This window comes from Tursiops truncatus, chromosome 4 (assembly GCF_011762595.2).
Source record: "Tursiops truncatus isolate mTurTru1 chromosome 4, mTurTru1.mat.Y, whole genome shotgun sequence".
Taxonomy (NCBI): Eukaryota; Metazoa; Chordata; class Mammalia; order Artiodactyla; family Delphinidae; genus Tursiops; species Tursiops truncatus.
Window position 1 is genome coordinate 68,557,419 of NC_047037.1, and position 18,719 is coordinate 68,576,137.

At 43.7% G+C, this 18,719-nt stretch overlaps 1 protein-coding gene across 3 annotated transcripts in view; it reads right to left on the reverse strand.

The window, feature by feature from the left end:
- MB21D2 (Mab-21 domain containing 2) overlaps positions 1 to 18,719 on the reverse strand; it is a 107,205-nt gene that overhangs the window by 49,933 nt on the left and 38,553 nt on the right. Inside the window, exon 2 of one of the 3 annotated variants that reach the window (XM_073804031.1) lies at positions 1,951 to 2,139. The exons of the other annotated variants lie outside the window; for them this stretch is intronic. Coding sequence (XP_073660132.1) covers positions 1,951 to 2,062 — 112 coding nt within the window. The 5' untranslated portion in view covers positions 2,063 to 2,139. The remainder of the gene's footprint in view (positions 1 to 1,950; positions 2,140 to 18,719) is intronic. 3 annotated transcript variants of the gene reach the window in all.

The window sequence follows — 18,719 nt, forward strand, 5'->3', positions numbered from 1 at the left end:
CCTTCTGCCATGTTTATAATCACTTTAAAATGCTTCATATCCTCTGACTTGTAATGCGGGTGGGGGTTAAGAGCACAGACTGTAGTTAAAACAAGCCTGCTCTGCCAGTTACTAGCTGTGCCAATTACTAGGTTTACAATGGTGATTGCAAGTGCCCCTACCATAGGTTAAGTGTGAGGACAGACGACCTTAAGAAGGCAAAGCTCGTGGAACGGTGAACACAGAAACACCCCAAGCAAATACTCAAGATACTCCCATAAACGAAATGAAGTATATCTACACAATGGAATATTATTTGGCTATAAAAAGAAATTAAGTTCTGATACATGCTACAAAATGGATGAACCTTGAAAACCTGCTAAATGAAAGAAGCCAGACACAAAAGGCCACATGTTATATGATACCATTTATATGCAATGTCTAGAATAGGCAAATCTATATTCAGAAAGTAGATTTAGTGGTTGCCAGGGGTTGCTATGGAGGAGGGAAAGGAAAATGACTGCTCATGGGTATGGGCTTTCTTTTCAAGGTGATGAAAATGTTCTCGAATTAGAGAGTGGTGATCGCTGTACAACGCTGTAAGTAGACTAAAACCACTAAATTGCACACCTTAAAGAAAAAGGGCATTATCCCTCCTCTTCCTCCTCTACGGCCTCCAGAACTATGCCCAAGTCTTATCATTGTATCCCTCAAAGTCCCCAACAAAAAGCAAGACAAACTAAACGTCAGATAAACTAAGTAACCAATGACAAATGTGGAGCCAAAATTTTCTAGGAAACATCAACAAAGACTAGAACAACTGAGCAGCTACGAGGAATGATTGGCCAACTTGGGCCAAGTTTGGTCTCCCAGGCATTTGGAGTCATGCCAGCACACACTCATTCACTGAGGCTCAGGGTCAAAGCAGGTTGTGTCAACAGGGGAAATGATCAAACAACAGAACTTGGACGCATCAGTTCAGGATTAAAAAGGGGGCTGGGGAGGCGGAGCCTATCTCATCCTTTCAGTTGGGGTCATAATCAGAGTCCTCCATCAGCATGCCCAGCCTCAATTTTCAACATGCAGACCTATTTATACCGCCTCCCTTTAATCAACGTAATGACTACAAAAATAAATGAACTGGAAAGGAGGGTTGTAAGGACAGAATGCATAGGCAACAAACTGGCACATATTTCAAAGCAACAGTTTCTTTTCTGGAACCCGCGGGCAGTGAAGAATTCTTAAATATATTCTAGCACTCAGCTGAACCATCCTTGCCACCTGCCCCATACACTCGTTCTAGAGGTCATTTTCCCCACAGAAATTTTTTAAGGAGGAAATAAACAGAGGAAGGGGAAATGCGCTATAGTCTCAAATAAGAAAAGGAAAATAGTGTATTCCTTTTATGATGGAGAGAAAAAATAAATGTTCTTTCTTGCATTTTCCAGACTCCAAAGGCTCTACATATAGGAAATTTAAAACAATTAGAACAAAGAAAATGTGTCAATATGGCCAACATAATTAGAAGATGGATAAAGAAACAGGTGAAGCCCAGTCATCCAGCAAATCCTCAAACTGTGCCTTAGAATTTTCAGAATTAACTCCTCACCATAGACTCTCTGGACAGTGTCTCCAGGTCACTTTCATCAAGATGCCCATTTTCTCTGCCTGCAGCAATCTTATTCCATTTCCAAATGACTCTGGGTTTGCCTGTTTCTATTTTCCAGAGCACTCAGAAATCCAGATTTGTAAAAGTGCTTCCATCTCATCGTCTCTGATTTCTCTCAGCTACTTTTCTTTCCCATTATCAACCCTGAATCCAGCCCTCAACATCTCCCTCCCCCGAGACTATTTGAATCGCCATTGACCTGGTTTATCTTACTGTATAGCTCTTTGATCCATCTTCTACACACCCCAATATTTATAAATAAATGAACAAATAAGCAAATGAATGAATACATGTGTGCATACCTGAGTGAAGCCTGAAGTCCTCAGCCTGACCTTTAGACCAATCACACCCACATCCGCTCTTCTCCCACTTAAGGCCACTTGACTCGTCACCTCCACACCATTCCACAGCCATTCTATTCCATCATGACCCTGTCAGAATTCAACACTCCTTTCTCTGCAGGGCACTTCTGTGGCAAGTCGTTTTTCACACTAAGGTAGCATTTAATGCAATGAGACTTTTATCATTTGATGCTTACCAAGTTTCAGTTCACCACAAATGCAACCATGTCTTATTTACAATTCCTTATTGAGTACCTATGATGGGCCAACACAAGGGTTACAACAACAGTATCAACAGTTACAACAACAGTATCGGGGTTACAACCTGAGCGCCATTCAATACATGCCCACTGACTATGTCAATGAATAAGGGACCCCAACAGGAATATGACGTCTGCGGACATTTATTTTGCACTATGCTAAATGATGGGCATTATACTAAATGCTTCACCTACGTTTCTGGTTTTGTTTTTCTGTGGGGTGTGTGTGTGTGTGTGTGTGTGCACGCGTTTTAATTAAATCCTCAAATGACCTTTCAGGTAAGTACCATCATTTCCATTTTTTTTTTTTTTTTTTTTTTTTTTTAGTTTCAGCTTCACAACAAAATGAATCAGTTATATATATACATATATTCCCATATCTCTTCCCGCTTGCGTCTCCCTCCCTCCCACCCTCCCTATCCCACCCCTCCAGGCGGTCACAAAGCACCGAGCTGATCTCCCTGTGCTATGCGGCTGCTTCCCACTACCTATCTACCTTACGTTTGGTAGTGTATATATGTCCATGCCTCTTTATCCCTTTGTCACCGTTTACACTTCCCCCTCCCCATAGCCTCAAGTCCATTCTCTAGTAAGTCTGTGTCTTTATTCCTCTTTCACCCCTAGGTTTTTCATGACATTTTTTTTTTTTTTAAATTCCATATATATGTGTTAGCATACGGTATTTGTCTCTCTCTTTCTGACTTACTTCACTCTGTATGACAGACTCTAGGTCTATCCACCTCATTACAAATAGCTCAATTTCGTCTCTTTTTATGGCTGAGTAATATTCCATTGTATATATGTGCCACATCTTCTTTATCCATTCATCCGATGATGGACACTTAGGTTGTTTCCATCTCTGGGCTATTGTAAATAGAGCTGCAATGAACATTTTGGTACATGACTCTCTTTGAATTATGGTTTTCTCAGGGTATATGCCCAGTAGTGGGATTGCTGGGTCATATGGTAGTTCTATTTGTAGCTTTTTAAGGAACCTCCATACTGTTCTCCACAGTGGCTGTATCAATTTACATTCCCACCAACAGTGTAAGAGGGTTCCCTTTTCTCCACACCCTCTCCAGCATTTATTGTTTCTAGATTTTTTGATGATAGCCATTCTGACTGGTGTGAGATGATATCTCATTGTAGTTTTGATTTGCATTTCTCTCATGATTAGTGATGTTGAGCATTCTTTCATGTGTTTGTTGGCAGTCTGTATATCTTCTTTGGAGAAATGTCTATTTAGGTCTTCTGCCCATTTTTGGATTGGGTTGTTTGTTTTTTTGTTATTAAGCTGCATGAGCTGCTTATAAATTTTGGAGATCAATCCTTTGTCAGTTGCTTCATTTGCAAATATTTTCTCCCATTCTGAGGGTTGTCTTTTGGTCTTCTTTATGGTTTCCTTTGCTGCGCAAAAGCTTTTAAGTTTCATTAGGTCCCATTTGTTTACTCTTGTTTTTATTTCCATTACTCTAGGAGGTGGGTCAGAAAGAATCTTGCTGTGATTTATGTCATAGAGTGTTCTGCCTATGTTTTCCTCTAAGAGTTTGATAGTTTCTGGCCTTACATTTAGGTCTTTAATCCATTTAGAGCTTATTTTTGTGTATGGTGTTAGGGAGTGATCTAACTTCATACTTTTACATGTAGCTGTCCAGTTTTCCCAGCACCACTTATTGAATAGGCTGTCCTTTCTCCACGGTACATTTCTGCCTCCTTTGTCAAAGCTAAGGTGACCATATGTGCGTGGGTTTATCTCTGGGCTTTCTATCCTGTTCCATTGATCTATCTTTCTGTTTTTGTGCCAGTACCATACCGTTTTGATAACTGTAGCTTTGTAGTATAGTCTGAAGTCTGGGAGCCTGATTCCTCCAGTTCCTTCTTTCGTTCTCAAGATTGCTTTGGCTATTCGGGGTCTTTTGTGTTTCCATACAAATTGCAAAATTTTTTGTTCTAGTTCTGTGAAAAATGCCAGCATCATTTCCATTTTACAAATAAGGAAACTGGGGTTCCAGCTTCTAAGATCAGAGTCAAAACGCAGCAGTGCCAGGATTCTGTGTAAGGTCTGTTGATTCCAGAACTCATTCTCTTGAACATTAACCTCCTCTCCCTCTTGCCCTCCCCCTTCCACATCCCCTACCATTTAATGGATAGAAAATGGAGCTTTGGAGAAGTTATAAAGCAAGACAAAGACGGCAGAGATCTATGCTCAGAATAAAGGAAATCAGAAGAGCTTCTGATTACACTCAGGACGGGCCGCCCCCACCACGTCTTATGAGAGGGCAGGTTTGAGGAGGTGAGATGTGGGATACCTTCCTTTAGCACCAGCTCTGGAGCCTCCGCACTTGGCTTTAACCCCCAGCCTCCAGACTTTTTAACACTGTGAGCTGGTGCAGATCACTTCAGCACTCTGCGTCTCAGTTACGTCACGGGCTCAATGAGAATCCCAATGCCTATCTCACAGGAGAAATGAGGAAACACGAGGGAATCCAGACCCTAAGCACCACAAGGAAAGAGATCCAGTTTACCCTTTTCACAGCTCTACCCCTGCCTCTGGCATTGCACTTGGCACATTTTCTGAAGTCTGAATCATGGTTTCTTGGGTGTTTCTCTTGTCCACTAATAACCTGCTGCCTACGTGATATCTAAAAATAATGAAGACATCATCGTCATATTCGTCATCAGCATTATTATTACCACCACCCTAAAACATAAGGAAAAGAAATTAAGCAAAAATAAATTTAAAAATAATATCCTACAGCAGGCAAACAGGAAAAAGAAGTATTTGCATTTCATTACAGCTACCATGACTGCACACTTTTCACAATGGAAGAGATATAAAGGAAGAAAAGAGAAAGGCAAAAAGAAATATGAATAAAGAAATCTAACTGATATCCTAAACGTGTAATCAAAAAGAACAGGCTTTGGAATATAAATTGAAAGATCTTCTCGGAGAGAACCGATTGAAAGCCCAAATTGAACAGTCTCAGCAATTTGTGGGAGAAGAAATATTCTGAAATGGCATAACCTAGGAACAAAGAACAAAGCGTTTTTATCTGGCTCCCAAACAATTAAATGAACCTGCCAATTCCACGTGGAAGATGGGCTTTAAAGAACTGCAGTTGAGCCGAGGGAGCATTCAAAGTGAGTTGGAATTCATTAGACGCCAGAGGAGAAGCAGCCGCAGATTTCTGAACAGGCATCTCCAGCCCAGGCCAGGAGGAGCCCGAGGCAGCCCACAGCTGGCTGAAGACTCAAAGGAAAACCACTCTTTGATTAACCCATCCAGCCTGTGCATCTTACCCAGCTCCTGGGCTCGTTTCCTCCCATAGGCATTGCTAGTCCACATGTCCCTTATCGCTGAGGAATTACAGAAATGTGGCTAAAGAGGAAAACGCCCTGGCTGCAGTTAGGAGGGCATGAGATCAATTCTCACTCTGCCCCTCATGCAGCGAGAGGAGGGAAATTCTTCCCTCTGAGACAGTTTCCTCACCTGTGACGTGGGAAAAGGCAGGAGGAATACATCACATCAGGATATCGGTTCCTAAGTCAATGGGCAAAAATCAAATATGTTAAAAGCAGCCCTGCACATATACAGACAAAACTATAACTGAAAAAGATACATACACCCCTGTGTTCACAGCAGCGCTATTCACAATAGCCAAGACATGGAAACAACCTAAATGTCCATCAACAGATGGATAACAAAGATGTGGTGTGTATAATGGAATACTACTCAGCCATAAAAAGGAATGAAATAATACCATTTCCAGCAACATGGATGCAACTAAAGATTATCATACTATGTGAAGTAAGTCAGAAAGAGAAAGACAACTGCCATATGATATCACTTATATGTGGAATCTAAAATATGACATAAATGAACCTATCTATGAAACAGAAACAGAATCACAGACATAGAGAGCAGACTGGTGGTTGCCAAGGCAGAGGGGGTTGGGGGAGGGATGGAGTGGGAGGTTGGGATTAGCAGATGCAAACTTTTATATACAGAATGGATAAATAACAAGGTCCTACTGTATAGTACAGAGACCTATATTCAATATCCTATGATAAACCATAATGGACAAGAATATTTAGAAAAGAATATATATATATTATGTATAACTAAATCACTTTGCTGTATAACAGAAATTAACACAATATTTTAAATCAACTATACTTCAATTTAAAAAATATTAAAACTAAAAAAAAAATAAAAAAATAATTAAAAATATTAAAACTGAAAAAAAAAAGCAGCCCTGGATATCCCTACACTCACCCAGATGGTAGGGTCAACATGTCTTAATGCATATACCAAGAGAGCACACGGGACCTGAGGCCAAAGGAGAGCGCACACTTCTGTCTCCATCTGCCATCTTCTGCCCCTGAGGACACTGCCTCCTGGTGGGACTCCAGACTCCAGGTCACCAGCACCATTTAAATTGCTTGCCCGCTTTCTATTTTTTTCCAAGTCATATTATTACACTTCTGTAATTAAAGGGCACAAAATATAACATCATATTATAAGTCCTGCCTCGATCAGAGGGATGTCTAAAGACCAAGAAGGTAAAAGAGACGTGAAAGCACTGTGAAAACAACCAAGTGCTTTACAGTAATATTATTCATCTCATATGCTGTGAACTTCCAGTGGACTCACGGAGGAGTATTTCCAGGATCTAACACAGAGGCTGACAGATTTTCCAGGCACTCAATAAATAATGGAGATCAACTGATAAAGTTATGAATCAGCTAACCCTCAATTTAGTATCATCTATTGCAGGTTATAAATGGGACAAGATATTTTCCTGGACCTATCTCGTAAGTACTCACAATCTAGTTGGAGAAGACACGCTCTCAGGACACACAGGGCTGAAGACGATACACCTGCAGATGCTACTTACAGGATACAGACCACAGCATAGGCGGGGGAGAAATTTGTGAGCTGGACTCATCCGCAAAGGATCCTACACAGGATGACACTTGAACCAGGATTTCATAACACAGAATGGATGGACTATGGACCTGGGAGAGCTCTTAAAAAGTCAGTTATTCAACTCTATTATTTTAAGCTTGAGAAAACTAAGCCTTTGGAAGGGGCTCTTGGGTACTGGGCTCACACAACAATGGCAGCACCACCACCAAAGACCATGGACCCTCGCTGAACACTACTGCACAATACAGAACTGGCCTCACTTCCCCTCACTGGGAACAGCAGTAAAACAATCCTGGCCATCAATCTTTACTCCAAAGTCACTTATTAACCACCGTGAGACAAAATGCTAGACAGCGTGGCAAGTGTGTGCATACACGGACACATACACACGCTCTCTCGTGTTTCTTTCCTTCTCCCTCCTCCCTCCACCCCCCAAAAGGATTCCTTGCCCACAACAGAGCTAAGAGAGTGCCTGAAGGTCAGTCAGAGAAGAAGGCAGAATTGCCATTTTCATATCCCAACTCAAGTATCACCTTCCCAGTGAGGCCCTCTCTCCTGCACCAATATGATTAAGGACAACCCCATCCCTGCTCCTCCATCTGACACCCTATGCATACATTTTTTCTCTCTCTCCCCTGCGTAGGATGGAAGGGCCATGGCTCATCCTGAAATGATGGATCGTATTCAGGAAAAAACAAAAAAACAAAAAACAGATGCTGACATGAGTAGGTGTCAGAGTAGACATTACAGGTGGAGAAAACAGTGTCACACCAGTGAGGGGTTCCTTGTCCTAAATGCAAGATGATTAAAGAGATACAGTACAAGGAAACCCAAAATGTCTGGGACAGTGTATACATATAATTCTGCATAAATAGAGCTGGAAGGCTACCACCCAATCTCAGGAGGCCACTTTGGTAGCCCCAATCTCACACAGACCCTGTTAAAAAGCAATTCAGCTGGGGAGGCGGGGAGGGCAGGGGGAGAGAATGATGCTTGAAGCCACTGAATGTAGCACAGGCCTTCAAGCTGCTGTTCACGAGGCCAAGTGTTTCCCTGAGCCAGAGCGCTGCCTCGCCCTTCACTCTGCCTTGGCCACAGCCCAGAAAGGCCAGCCAGGGTCTCTCCTGCATTGTTTTCCACCCCCATTTCGGGTTCATGCCACAAAACCGGGCAGAAACTCACGGGGATGCAAAGGGCTTTTTTTTTTTTTCTTTTCTAGTTATTTTATTCATATATTTTTTAACGCTGCAAAGACTGATTTGGGAAACAAGTAAATCTGAAAAGGAGAAAAGTCATTAGCATGCATAAAAAATAAAGGCAGTAGAATATTGATTGTGGCAATTTAGGAAAGCTGGCACAATGTACCTCTCCAATTCACAGGAAACTGAGAGAAAATATAGTCCACACTGCATATTAAATGGAGAGAACATGGCCTCAGGATACACGCAGTTGCTGAGTGGGCACAGACAGCCTCTGTGCCCTGTCTGCCTGCCCGCCCCAGGAGCCAGCACTGCCAGAGCCACCCAGGACAAGCAGGCGACATTACCAACGTCTACGGCAACTTTTTCCACTTATGTCCCTGACTCAGAAGGCAGCCATTTCCCACAAGTAATCTAAACACATCTGAAATAAATCCATAGACACTCAGAGGGATACAATCGATGTTCTAATGAGGAAGGTTTTAAATACCAATTTTATTTCTCTCTTTATTCTGTAAACGAAAGCAGATTGGTAAATAAATAACGTGAGCTGATGATTTCTGAAGCGCTGGAGTGGTTTAGAGGAACCACTTGAACGAAAGTGCCTTGAACGAAAAACCAAAAGGTTAATCTTCGTTCCTGCTTTGGGGCAGCGCACACCAAGTGACCTTGGGCAAATCATTAGGCTTCCTTGGGCCTCAGCTTCCCTTCCTGACTGCATCTTACTGAGAATTAAATGGATACTATTAGTTCATTGAATTGTAATAACCCTCTGAGTTGATACTATTATTAACCCCATTTAACAAAATAATTTTTCCAAACTCACAGGCAAGAGGAAGAGCCAGGCCTCGCTGGACATTTGGTCCTGTCCAAGACATCCATAAAACATTAGGTCCACGCCAAAAGGTCCTTAAAAGCTGATCCTATCCAAAACGTCCATGAGCATATTTGTTCTGTGCCAAATGGTTTCGGACAGGACCAAACATCAAGAACCTTTGGGTGTGGATCAACTGTCTCCATCTCCGTGGACATTTTGGACGGGACCAAATACGACCGAATATCAAAACCCTTTTGACATGCACCAAATGTTTTATGAACCAAATGTCTTATGAGCATTTTGGACAGGATCAAATATCTGCTGAGCCAGGACTGCGAATCTGCCTGATTCCCAGTCTCATGTTCTTAATCCAAACCCTATACTGCCCTCAGGTTATCCTCTCCAAGCCCCTTCTGGTTCTGATCATCTAGGGCACTCATTTATTCATCTGTGTAAATTCATTCAAATAGAAAGGGTTGAGGCCACCAGAGTCTACTTGCATTCAAATAGCACCCAAGTATGGGAGGAGACCTCCCACCTAATGGTATGAAAGGTGTCTGCCACCTCAGTAGCAAATCAGAGAAGCAGTGAAAAGCTCCTTAAAGCCCCAAATAATACCTGGGTTCTGTTCTGATTAGCTGTCTGGGGACAGAGAAGCAGTACTATGACCTCTAACAAAAACCCACTTCTAGTGACAGCCCCTCCTATCACCCTCCCCCATCACAGTCCATTATCATCCGACATTATCATCCAATGTGCAATGACAACTCTGTGATACCAGTTGTTTCCATAGGCTGGGGCCACAGGCCAAGTGCAGCAGAGAAAAGTATAATCACACTAGGGCCAGGCCCTGCTCTAGGGGCCAAAATGCTACATGAGAAGAACGGAGCTTAGCAGCACCACATGCAACCGAGAGTAATTCAAATGTTTCAAGGATGTGTGTTGACCACTAAGATTGTGTGACTGAAGCTGCATGAACAGAAGTGGATTCTCTGGAAGTAGATGTGTCTGCTTTGATTTGTGCCCACACTACACCTGGAAGATTCTCATTTCATTTCACCCAACGCACTGACAATAGGAAGTTCCATTAGTGTGGAGGAAGCTTGGTGATGAAACTATACCTGGGCGAAGACTTGAAGAAACTGGGAAGATTTAGAGAGGAGAAGCCTTGGAAGCCAGGAGCACCAGCTTCAAAGCACGAAAGCCCTCCCTCCTTCCTCGAGAGGAGGACGCTAATTACTCCATGTTCACCCTGATTGCTGAATGATGGAGATGGTGGGCGAGAGAATGGGCCCCCATTAAAGAAAGAAATTCCCCAAAGGCTGCCACCCAAATATAGAAAATTTGCCTCTGGAAGAGTCACTCCCCAGGGCTAGAGGCACTGAAGCAGGGGCTGGACAACCGCTGAGAAAGGAGGCTGAGGAGTTAAGGAGTCATCATTCCATAAGAGGTCAAAGTGCAATTTGGGATGAACTGTGTCCTGCAAAAAAGATCAGGTCCTAACCCCCCAGCTCCCTTATCTATGAGCGTGCCCTTATTTGGAAATAGGGTCATTGCAGATGTAATCAAGTGAAGAGGAGGTCCTTATGAATTAGGGTGAGCCCTAAATCCAGTGACCAGAGGGAAAGCTGGACACAGACACACACAGAGAAGACGGCATGTTAAGATGGAAGCACACACTGAAATCATGCAGCCGCAAGACAAGGAATGCTAAGGATGGCCAGCGACCGCCAGAAGCTAGGAAGAGGCAAGGAAAAGATCTTTCCTTGGGGCCTTCAGAGGGAGCACGGCCCTACCAGCTCCTTGATGTCAGAATTCTAGCCTCCAGAGCTGTGAGGGAATAAATTTGTTTGATGCCACCCAATTTGCGACAATGTGTTACTGCAGCCCTTCAGAATTGATAAACGTAGCAATCCCTGAACCCGGTGACATTCTATCTATGTCTTAGGAACTGAAAGTTGTTTTCCAAGCGGGAATTTTCATGGAATAATAACATTAATTTGTGAATCAGAAGGAATGGCAGGAAACTGGTTTAGTTGGGTTTTTTTTCTTTTTTTTGCAGTACAGGGGCCTCTCACTGTTGTGGCCTCTCCCGTTGCAGAGCACAGGCTCCGGAAGTGCAGGCTCAGCGGCCATGGCTCACGGGCCCAGCCGCTCCGCGGCATGTGGGATCTTCCTGGACCGGGGCACGAACCCGTGTCCCCTGCACCGGCAGGCGGACTCTCAACCACTGCGCCACCAGGGAAGCCCTAGTTGGGTTTTTTTTTTTAAAACTCATTCACTGAGTGCTTAACATGTGACAAAAATTCTGCTAAGCCCTGAGGACACAGGATAAAGGAGACACGATTCCTGCCCTCAGAGAACTCACCATCCACCTTCTACCATAACTTGACAGATGCCTTTACATCAGTGATGGGAGCTGTAACAGAGGCATTTATAAACACAGAGGTAAGCAAAAGAGTAGAATGTCATCCGTGACAGTGGGTGGCAGGGAAGACTTTTTGCAAAGGTTACATCTGCACTAGATCTTTAAAAAGCAGATCTTTAAAAAGTAGGTATTCTCCAGGTGAACCAGATAAGGAAGTGCTTTCTAGACATGACAGCCCAGTACAAAGGCTTTGGACTAACTCCTCCAGATATGGGTAGATGAGGGCCTAAGAAGGGACAAAAAATAAGAGCTAAGGGAAAGCACCTTAACCTGTACAGGAAATAGTCTAGGAAGCCTCACAAGTGCTTGGACAACCCTGACTCCAATTTTTAAGAGTCCTATTCAATTACCGCCCCCCTCACACCCAGGACACTATGTGATGTTTATTGTTTCATTTTAGAATAACTGGAGTGCTAGATTCCTTCCCCCATGGCTGGTTATATACCACCTTGTAGTTCTTTTTTTTCTTTTCTTTTCTTTTCCAGGGTTTTATTTTTTTTAACTTTTTCTTTTATATTGGAGTATAGCCAATTAACAATGTTGTGATAGTCTCAGGTGCACGGCAAAGCGACTCAGCCATACATATACATGTCCACCTTGTAGTTCTAATGGGGTTGTCAACACTTAAAATACTCATGGATGAAAAGCTAGACGCATCAGATGGTTTCCCCCACCAGATTTTTTTTTTTTTCAGTACGCGGGCCTCTCACTGCCGTGGCCTCTCCCGCTGCGCCTCACCAGATTTTTAATCCATTCATTTCTCCTCACTCTGGCATATGGAGATGGGAGAAGCAGAAATGAAACTAACAGCTGCTTCTCAATAGTGGAGGAGCATAAGAAGATGTCAGTGTGTCACACATGACAGCTGTGAGCACTCTCAGAACATAATTATATAACCTCTGGTGTAGAGAGCTTCCCCCCTTCCAGAGCACTCTCACGTGTCACTGGGTTTTATTCTTATAACAACCATGGGAGCCGAATAACATCTATGAGGTTAAGAGGTGGCCCAGGGGTTAGGTGAACTGCAAGTTGGAGGCTACCCCAAGGTTAGACCTCGGTCTCCTGACCCCAGGGTGCTCCTGCCTTCGTAGCTCTGTGTATTTGACTTCTTTTTTTTTTTTTTTTTTTTGCGGTACGCGGGCTCTCACTGCTGTGGCCCCTCCCGTTGCGGAGCACAGGCTCCGGACGCGCAGGCTCAGTGGCCATGGCTCGCTGGCCCAGCCGCTCCGCAGCATGTGGGATCCTCCCAGACCGGGGCACGAACCCGTGTCCCCTGCATCGGCAGGCGGACTCTCAACTACTGCGCCACCAGGGAAGCCCGTATTTGCCTTTTGAAGCATGTAAAAGGACTCCTAGGATGGTTCAGCAGGAGTAAACGGAAACTACTCAACTTACACGAAGAGTCTACTGGAAGGTCAAAAAGAGCAAGTCCTGCTTTCCTCCATCTTATAAGTGAGAGAGATTTCATGCATACCATCAAAATAACTACATCTCCACATTCTGAATGTGGGTGTCTTAAACAACTTGAGGGTAAAGTAGGAACTGAAGATGTGGGATGCATGTAACTGCGATAGAGCTCAGGGAGCAGATCTGGTCCAGCAGACCCCTCTAACCCCTTCCCTGATCTGCCACCCCTGCCATGCTCCTATGTTCAATATATGACTTCTGTGTCCAATATATGACTATATCTGCCTCCTTTCAAAAGCAAGGGAGGTTGCTTGAAGTTGCTGATACCAATGGTAATGAAGAAATCAACTCATCAGAAACTGAGAACAGAATCACTGACCCTTGTGCCCATGGACTTTTCCTTAAGTATCACTCTATTAAGCCAATTGTTCATTTCCAGGGCTCAGAATTTCTCCCAGATGCTCAAGTTAAGAAAGTAACTGCAAAATTTAAATACAGACTAAAGCTGCAACATACAAGTGCAAACCAGAGTCACATTCTTCCTGAAAGAACTGAAAATACTACTGGTGTTGTCTCTTTATGAGGATTAAAAAAACAAAAAGAACATCAATTAGATCTCATCTTCTGGTTTTAAGATGTCTCTCTGATTAAAAAGGGAATTAATGCAAGGAAATAAAGTTTACATTTAATCAATCTCCTTACCTCATCCTATCCCGTAGCCCAGTATGTGTGTTTCAGGGATTTATTTTTGCCTAATCTATAATGTTAAAGACACAATGCATCTCAGCATACATGAGCGCATGCACGTATACACACGCACACACACACATGCTCATATCATTCTGAACTGTTATGTATTCTTTTCCAGGTGCCCCAGGTTGCAAATGAATTCTGAACTAACTTAATTGTCTTGCATTTCCATGAAGGCAGCACCTACTTTTGAGGCACTTGGGTGATCGCATGAAACATAAGGATATAAAAAAACAATCTGTCCTCATACAAGGTATGAGATAATTCAGAAGGAGAGAAGCTGGTTCTCATCTTTAGAGGAGTCCACTGGTTTCCTGGGAAATTGCTGAAATACTAAGCACAACCATGTTTTCTGACCATCTTTCTCCTCCAGCCCCACATACCTAGAAATAGATGTGTCACCCTGTGTGCGGAAAGGTTGTAAATTTTCCCTCCTCCCGGAAGAGAAGGGAGAACACAGAGGGATTGGAGAAACCCATTCCCCTTCCCCCTCATCTCCTCTCCCGAGCACGTGCACACAAGATGGTGTGAAGCCAGGGGTTGCAGGGAGACAGTAAACCCAGAAACTATTGAAATATGAGGTTATGAAGTGACTAACTTTCAAACAGGAATGTCAGTGCCTCACTAATTAGTGGGAGCAGCGCTGGGGTGAAAGGAGGAAAAGGCAGTTCAGATAAGCCAAGCTGTGGAACCCTCAGTCCCTCGCACCCAACGCCCACAACCCTTGCGGGGAGGAAAAATGCAACAAGGAATCCTCTGCAGCACAATTCAGACGGGCTCGTGGGGTCATGCTCCTGCTGTTGGCTGAGGAAGGAGTCCCAGCAGAGCCAAGCGGCCTAAGGCTGATGTAAAGTGGCTCCCCAGACCAACAAGCGGCATTTTGTCAGCATCTTATTTGCAGAGAGGAAACCCTATGCCCTGGCTTCCCCTGCTCTGGGCCCCATGGCTCACAGATGGCACAAGGAGAGGCAGCAAAAGGTGGTGAGGGCAGGCATTCTGGCTGGAGAGGGTGTGGACTTGGTCCTGGTTGTTGTTTGTTTCCATGTTATTTCTGGAAAGAGGGCTCTTGAGAAATGAGGTCCATCACTGCTTCCTTTAGGGCTTCAGGTGTTTTATTTTATCTATGAATGGAAGAGGACCTCTCCCCCGGAATCGAGGCTGACTCTGCCACCACCTGATCAACAGAACACCACGGAAGAACGCTCTGCGGGCTTTCAGGCCCAGGCCTTAGGAAGCTAGCAGCTTCCACTTTCAGCCTCTTGGAGCTTTCTCTCTGGGAACCTTCATCTTCCGCATAAGAAGTCTGACTTACACAGAGTCTGTCATGCTATGACATAAGCCAAACTAGTCACAAAGAAAAACTAGAGGTGGGGGAGAGGCTGGAAGGAGCAAGGCAGAGAGGTGTCTGGCCAGCTCTCAACTGAGGTGCAGAAACCACAGAGCAATTACAAGCCATCCCCTATGCACAGTCTGAATTCCTGTCTCACAGGGTCATCTAATACAAAAGTCCTTACTTCAAGCTACTAGGTTTTAGGGTAGTTCTTCATGCAGCAATCAGTACCTGAAACAGAGACCCGTAAAAGCCCTTCCAGCTCGAACAACTCTGATTCTGTGACCTTCGTGCATCTTGGTGGTCCTCCACTCCCTACCCCATTCTCGCTAGGACAGCCAAATCCAGAAGTTGGAAGGGTTGGGTGCGTGTTTATGGTGGACGATCATCGTCTGCGTCCATCCTCCCCATAGCCCAGGAACAAGATTTTCATTTGAAGAACCACCCCTTCTCCACTCTCAGTCCACATAAAAGGAAGGGATTCACCTTCCATTGCTCCAGGGGTAATCCCACCCCCTATCTATGCCCATTAGCCTGACCATCCCTCTGATGACAGTGACTGCTTCAGGAGTGGGTAACTGATTTACTCAGAGCCAATGAGACATAAATAAGGCAGAGGTTTCCCCAATGAACTTGAAACAGAAGAGGCAGGTAGAGCAAACCTACCCCTGGACTTTTCAGTGATGCATGTCAATAAATTCACATTTTGCTTAAGCAGTTTTATGTTGAGTTTTCTGACACTTTGCTGCTGCTGAAATTCCTAACTGCCAGTAAATGGAGAAAGGGGTATCACTGGCCCTTGCTTTCTTCCATTCCTAGCCAATCAGGCATCAGTAGCAGAGACAGACATCATCTTGGAGGTAGATGAAGTAGGGGGAGACATACAGGCAACATTTTAAAACACATCAGTAGAAACAATAAATGCTGGAGAGGGTGTGGAGAAAAGGGAACACTCTTACACTGCTGGTGGGAATGTGAATTGGTACAGCCACTATGGAGAACAGTATGGAGGTTCCTTAAAAAACTAAAAATTCAACTACCATATGACCCAGCAATCCCACTACTGGGCATATACACTGAGAAAACCATAATTCAAAAAGAGTCATGCACCAAAATGTTCATTGCAGCTCTATTTACAATAGCCCGGAGATGGAAACAACCTAAGTGTCCATCATCGGATGAATGGATAAAGAAGATGTGGCACATATATACAATGGAATATTACTCAGCCATAAAAAGAAACGAAATTGAGCTATTTGTAATGAGGTGGATAGACCTAGAGCCTGTCATACAGAGTGAAGTAAGTCAGAAAGAGAAAGAGAAATACCGTATGCTAACACATATATATATGGAATTTAAGAAAAAAAAATGTCATGAAGAACCTAGGGGTAAGACAGGAATAAAGACACAAACCTACTAGAGAATGGACTTGAGGATATGGGGAGGGGGAAGGGTGAGTTGTGACAAAGCAAGACAGAGGCATGGACACATATACACTACCAAACGTAAGGCAGATAGCTAGTGGGAGGCAGCCGCATAGCACAGGGAGATCAGCTCGGGGCTTTGTGACCGCCTGGAGGGGTGGGATAGGGAGGGTGGGAGGGAGGGAGATGCAAGAGGGAAGAGATACGGGAACATATGTATATGTATAACTGATTTAATTTGTTATAAAGCAGAAACTAACACACCATTGTAAAACAATTATACCCCAATAAAGATGTAAAAAAAAACCCAAAAAAGCCTCTTACAGAAAATAAAAATAAATAAAAAAATAAATAAAACACATCAGGACCTCACTTTCTGGTCTTTAAAATGAAAGATTGGACTGAGCTATGTTGAAGGAAGGAAGAATTCTTTCTTTCTTAGGAAAGAATAATCCTAGGAAGAACATCCCTGGGATTCTGTGAGGGCAACACGTCCATGCTATTCACTACATCATATAATCATTAAAAACTGAAAGTAACCCAGCAGACTGGTATTAGTGGATAGCTAAGCAAACTACCATAGAAAGCACAGTGGGAAATGACAGAGGCAATGACAGAGAGTTTGGGGATTATGTTACTAACTGAAAATGTGTCCATCTAATAAAACACTAACTGATTAAGTAGGCCACAGACTAGCTGTTAAAATAAATGTACTGTATTTAATAATGGGATAAGAGGAGGAAGAATAATGTGGCTGGATTGGGTGGTGAAGGAAACAAGACACAGTGAAGGAAGAGATCCAGAATCCGAAAGCTCGCTCCAGCTGAGGTCTGATGCTCAAATTCTGTTTCCCACATCACTAGAATAAACCCCAAGCACAACACAGTACATGGCTTACACTGCCCAGACTCTAATCACAGCTGGGTTTCCTGGCTGTGCCAAGGGAGAGTGAAGGCTGCCAATTACCCAGATGAGACACTTCACTCTGCAAACCCCACCCCAATAGCCCTAGACCTCGGCTTGCACTTGGGGTGATGGCCAGTTCCACAGGAAAGAGAAGTAGCTGCACCCCCTGCCACCAATGAGTCTATTCCAGCCTGCACAGGCCAAAGCAAGAGACCTGCCACTAACATCATGAATAATGGAAAAGACCACGGCTCTCTGGGCAGCCACCAGCACTGTCTACAACTGCCAAACTTAGCAAGGAAAGGGAACTGAACAGCAAGAAACAGGGCAGCTGCAGCACTCACGTTCTACCAGAGGCATGAGAAGCAATTCCCAGAGGAAAATAAATTGTACAGCAATAGTACTTGGATGGATGATGCTCGAGTGGAACAAGGGCCTGAGATTTGTCAGAATGACTTTCTGGAGGAGACGAATTAACAACCATCATGAAATACATTCATACAACCAAATCTGATGATCTTGGCCCAGAACTGCTCAGGCACACAATGATCCCCAAACCATGCAATCAGGGCTGCCCTTTACTCTCAAGTGCCCAGAGAGGATTTCCCCAACATGAGTCAGGAAACCTGGATCTGAACCTCAACTCCATCCCCACAACTGAGTCTCCCTGGGAAATGATATCCTCTGACTCTCAGCTTCTTATCTGTAAAATGGGTAAATAAACCAGAACATTTACAGCATAGTGAGGGCAATGAGTGAGTGCCCTAGATCAGCTGGGTGTTTTGACCACGCTACCTTTATATTTAAAAATACAAAACCCACATTGAAACAGGCAGGTCCAGGGATAGCTTCTCATCACATGCCTTGCTTAGGTTAAAATATATTACTTCCGAACAGAATGGTCTCCTTCTATAACTCCATACTGCTTTCTTTCTAATCAATGTGGCCTAATTGGTCATCTCCATCCCCAGAGCAAATATTCAATGCGACTTCTCAACCAGACACTACTCAGTTACCAGGAACATCTCTTAGTTGCAAGATGTGGATAAAGAACTTTCAGAGGTTATTATGAGACCACCAGTGGATATTATACAAATAAGAATTTCCAATTATAAAGCTTTAATTCACATGGAAGGTGAGCATGTTCATGAGTCAGTCACTTCTATACACAATCCACCTTCTGCCCATGCCACCCATGCTGACAGTCCCCTAGCGTGGAAAGTTACAACTATTTGCAGATTGAAGGTATCCAGGTTCTTTGGAAAAGGAAGGGTACTAA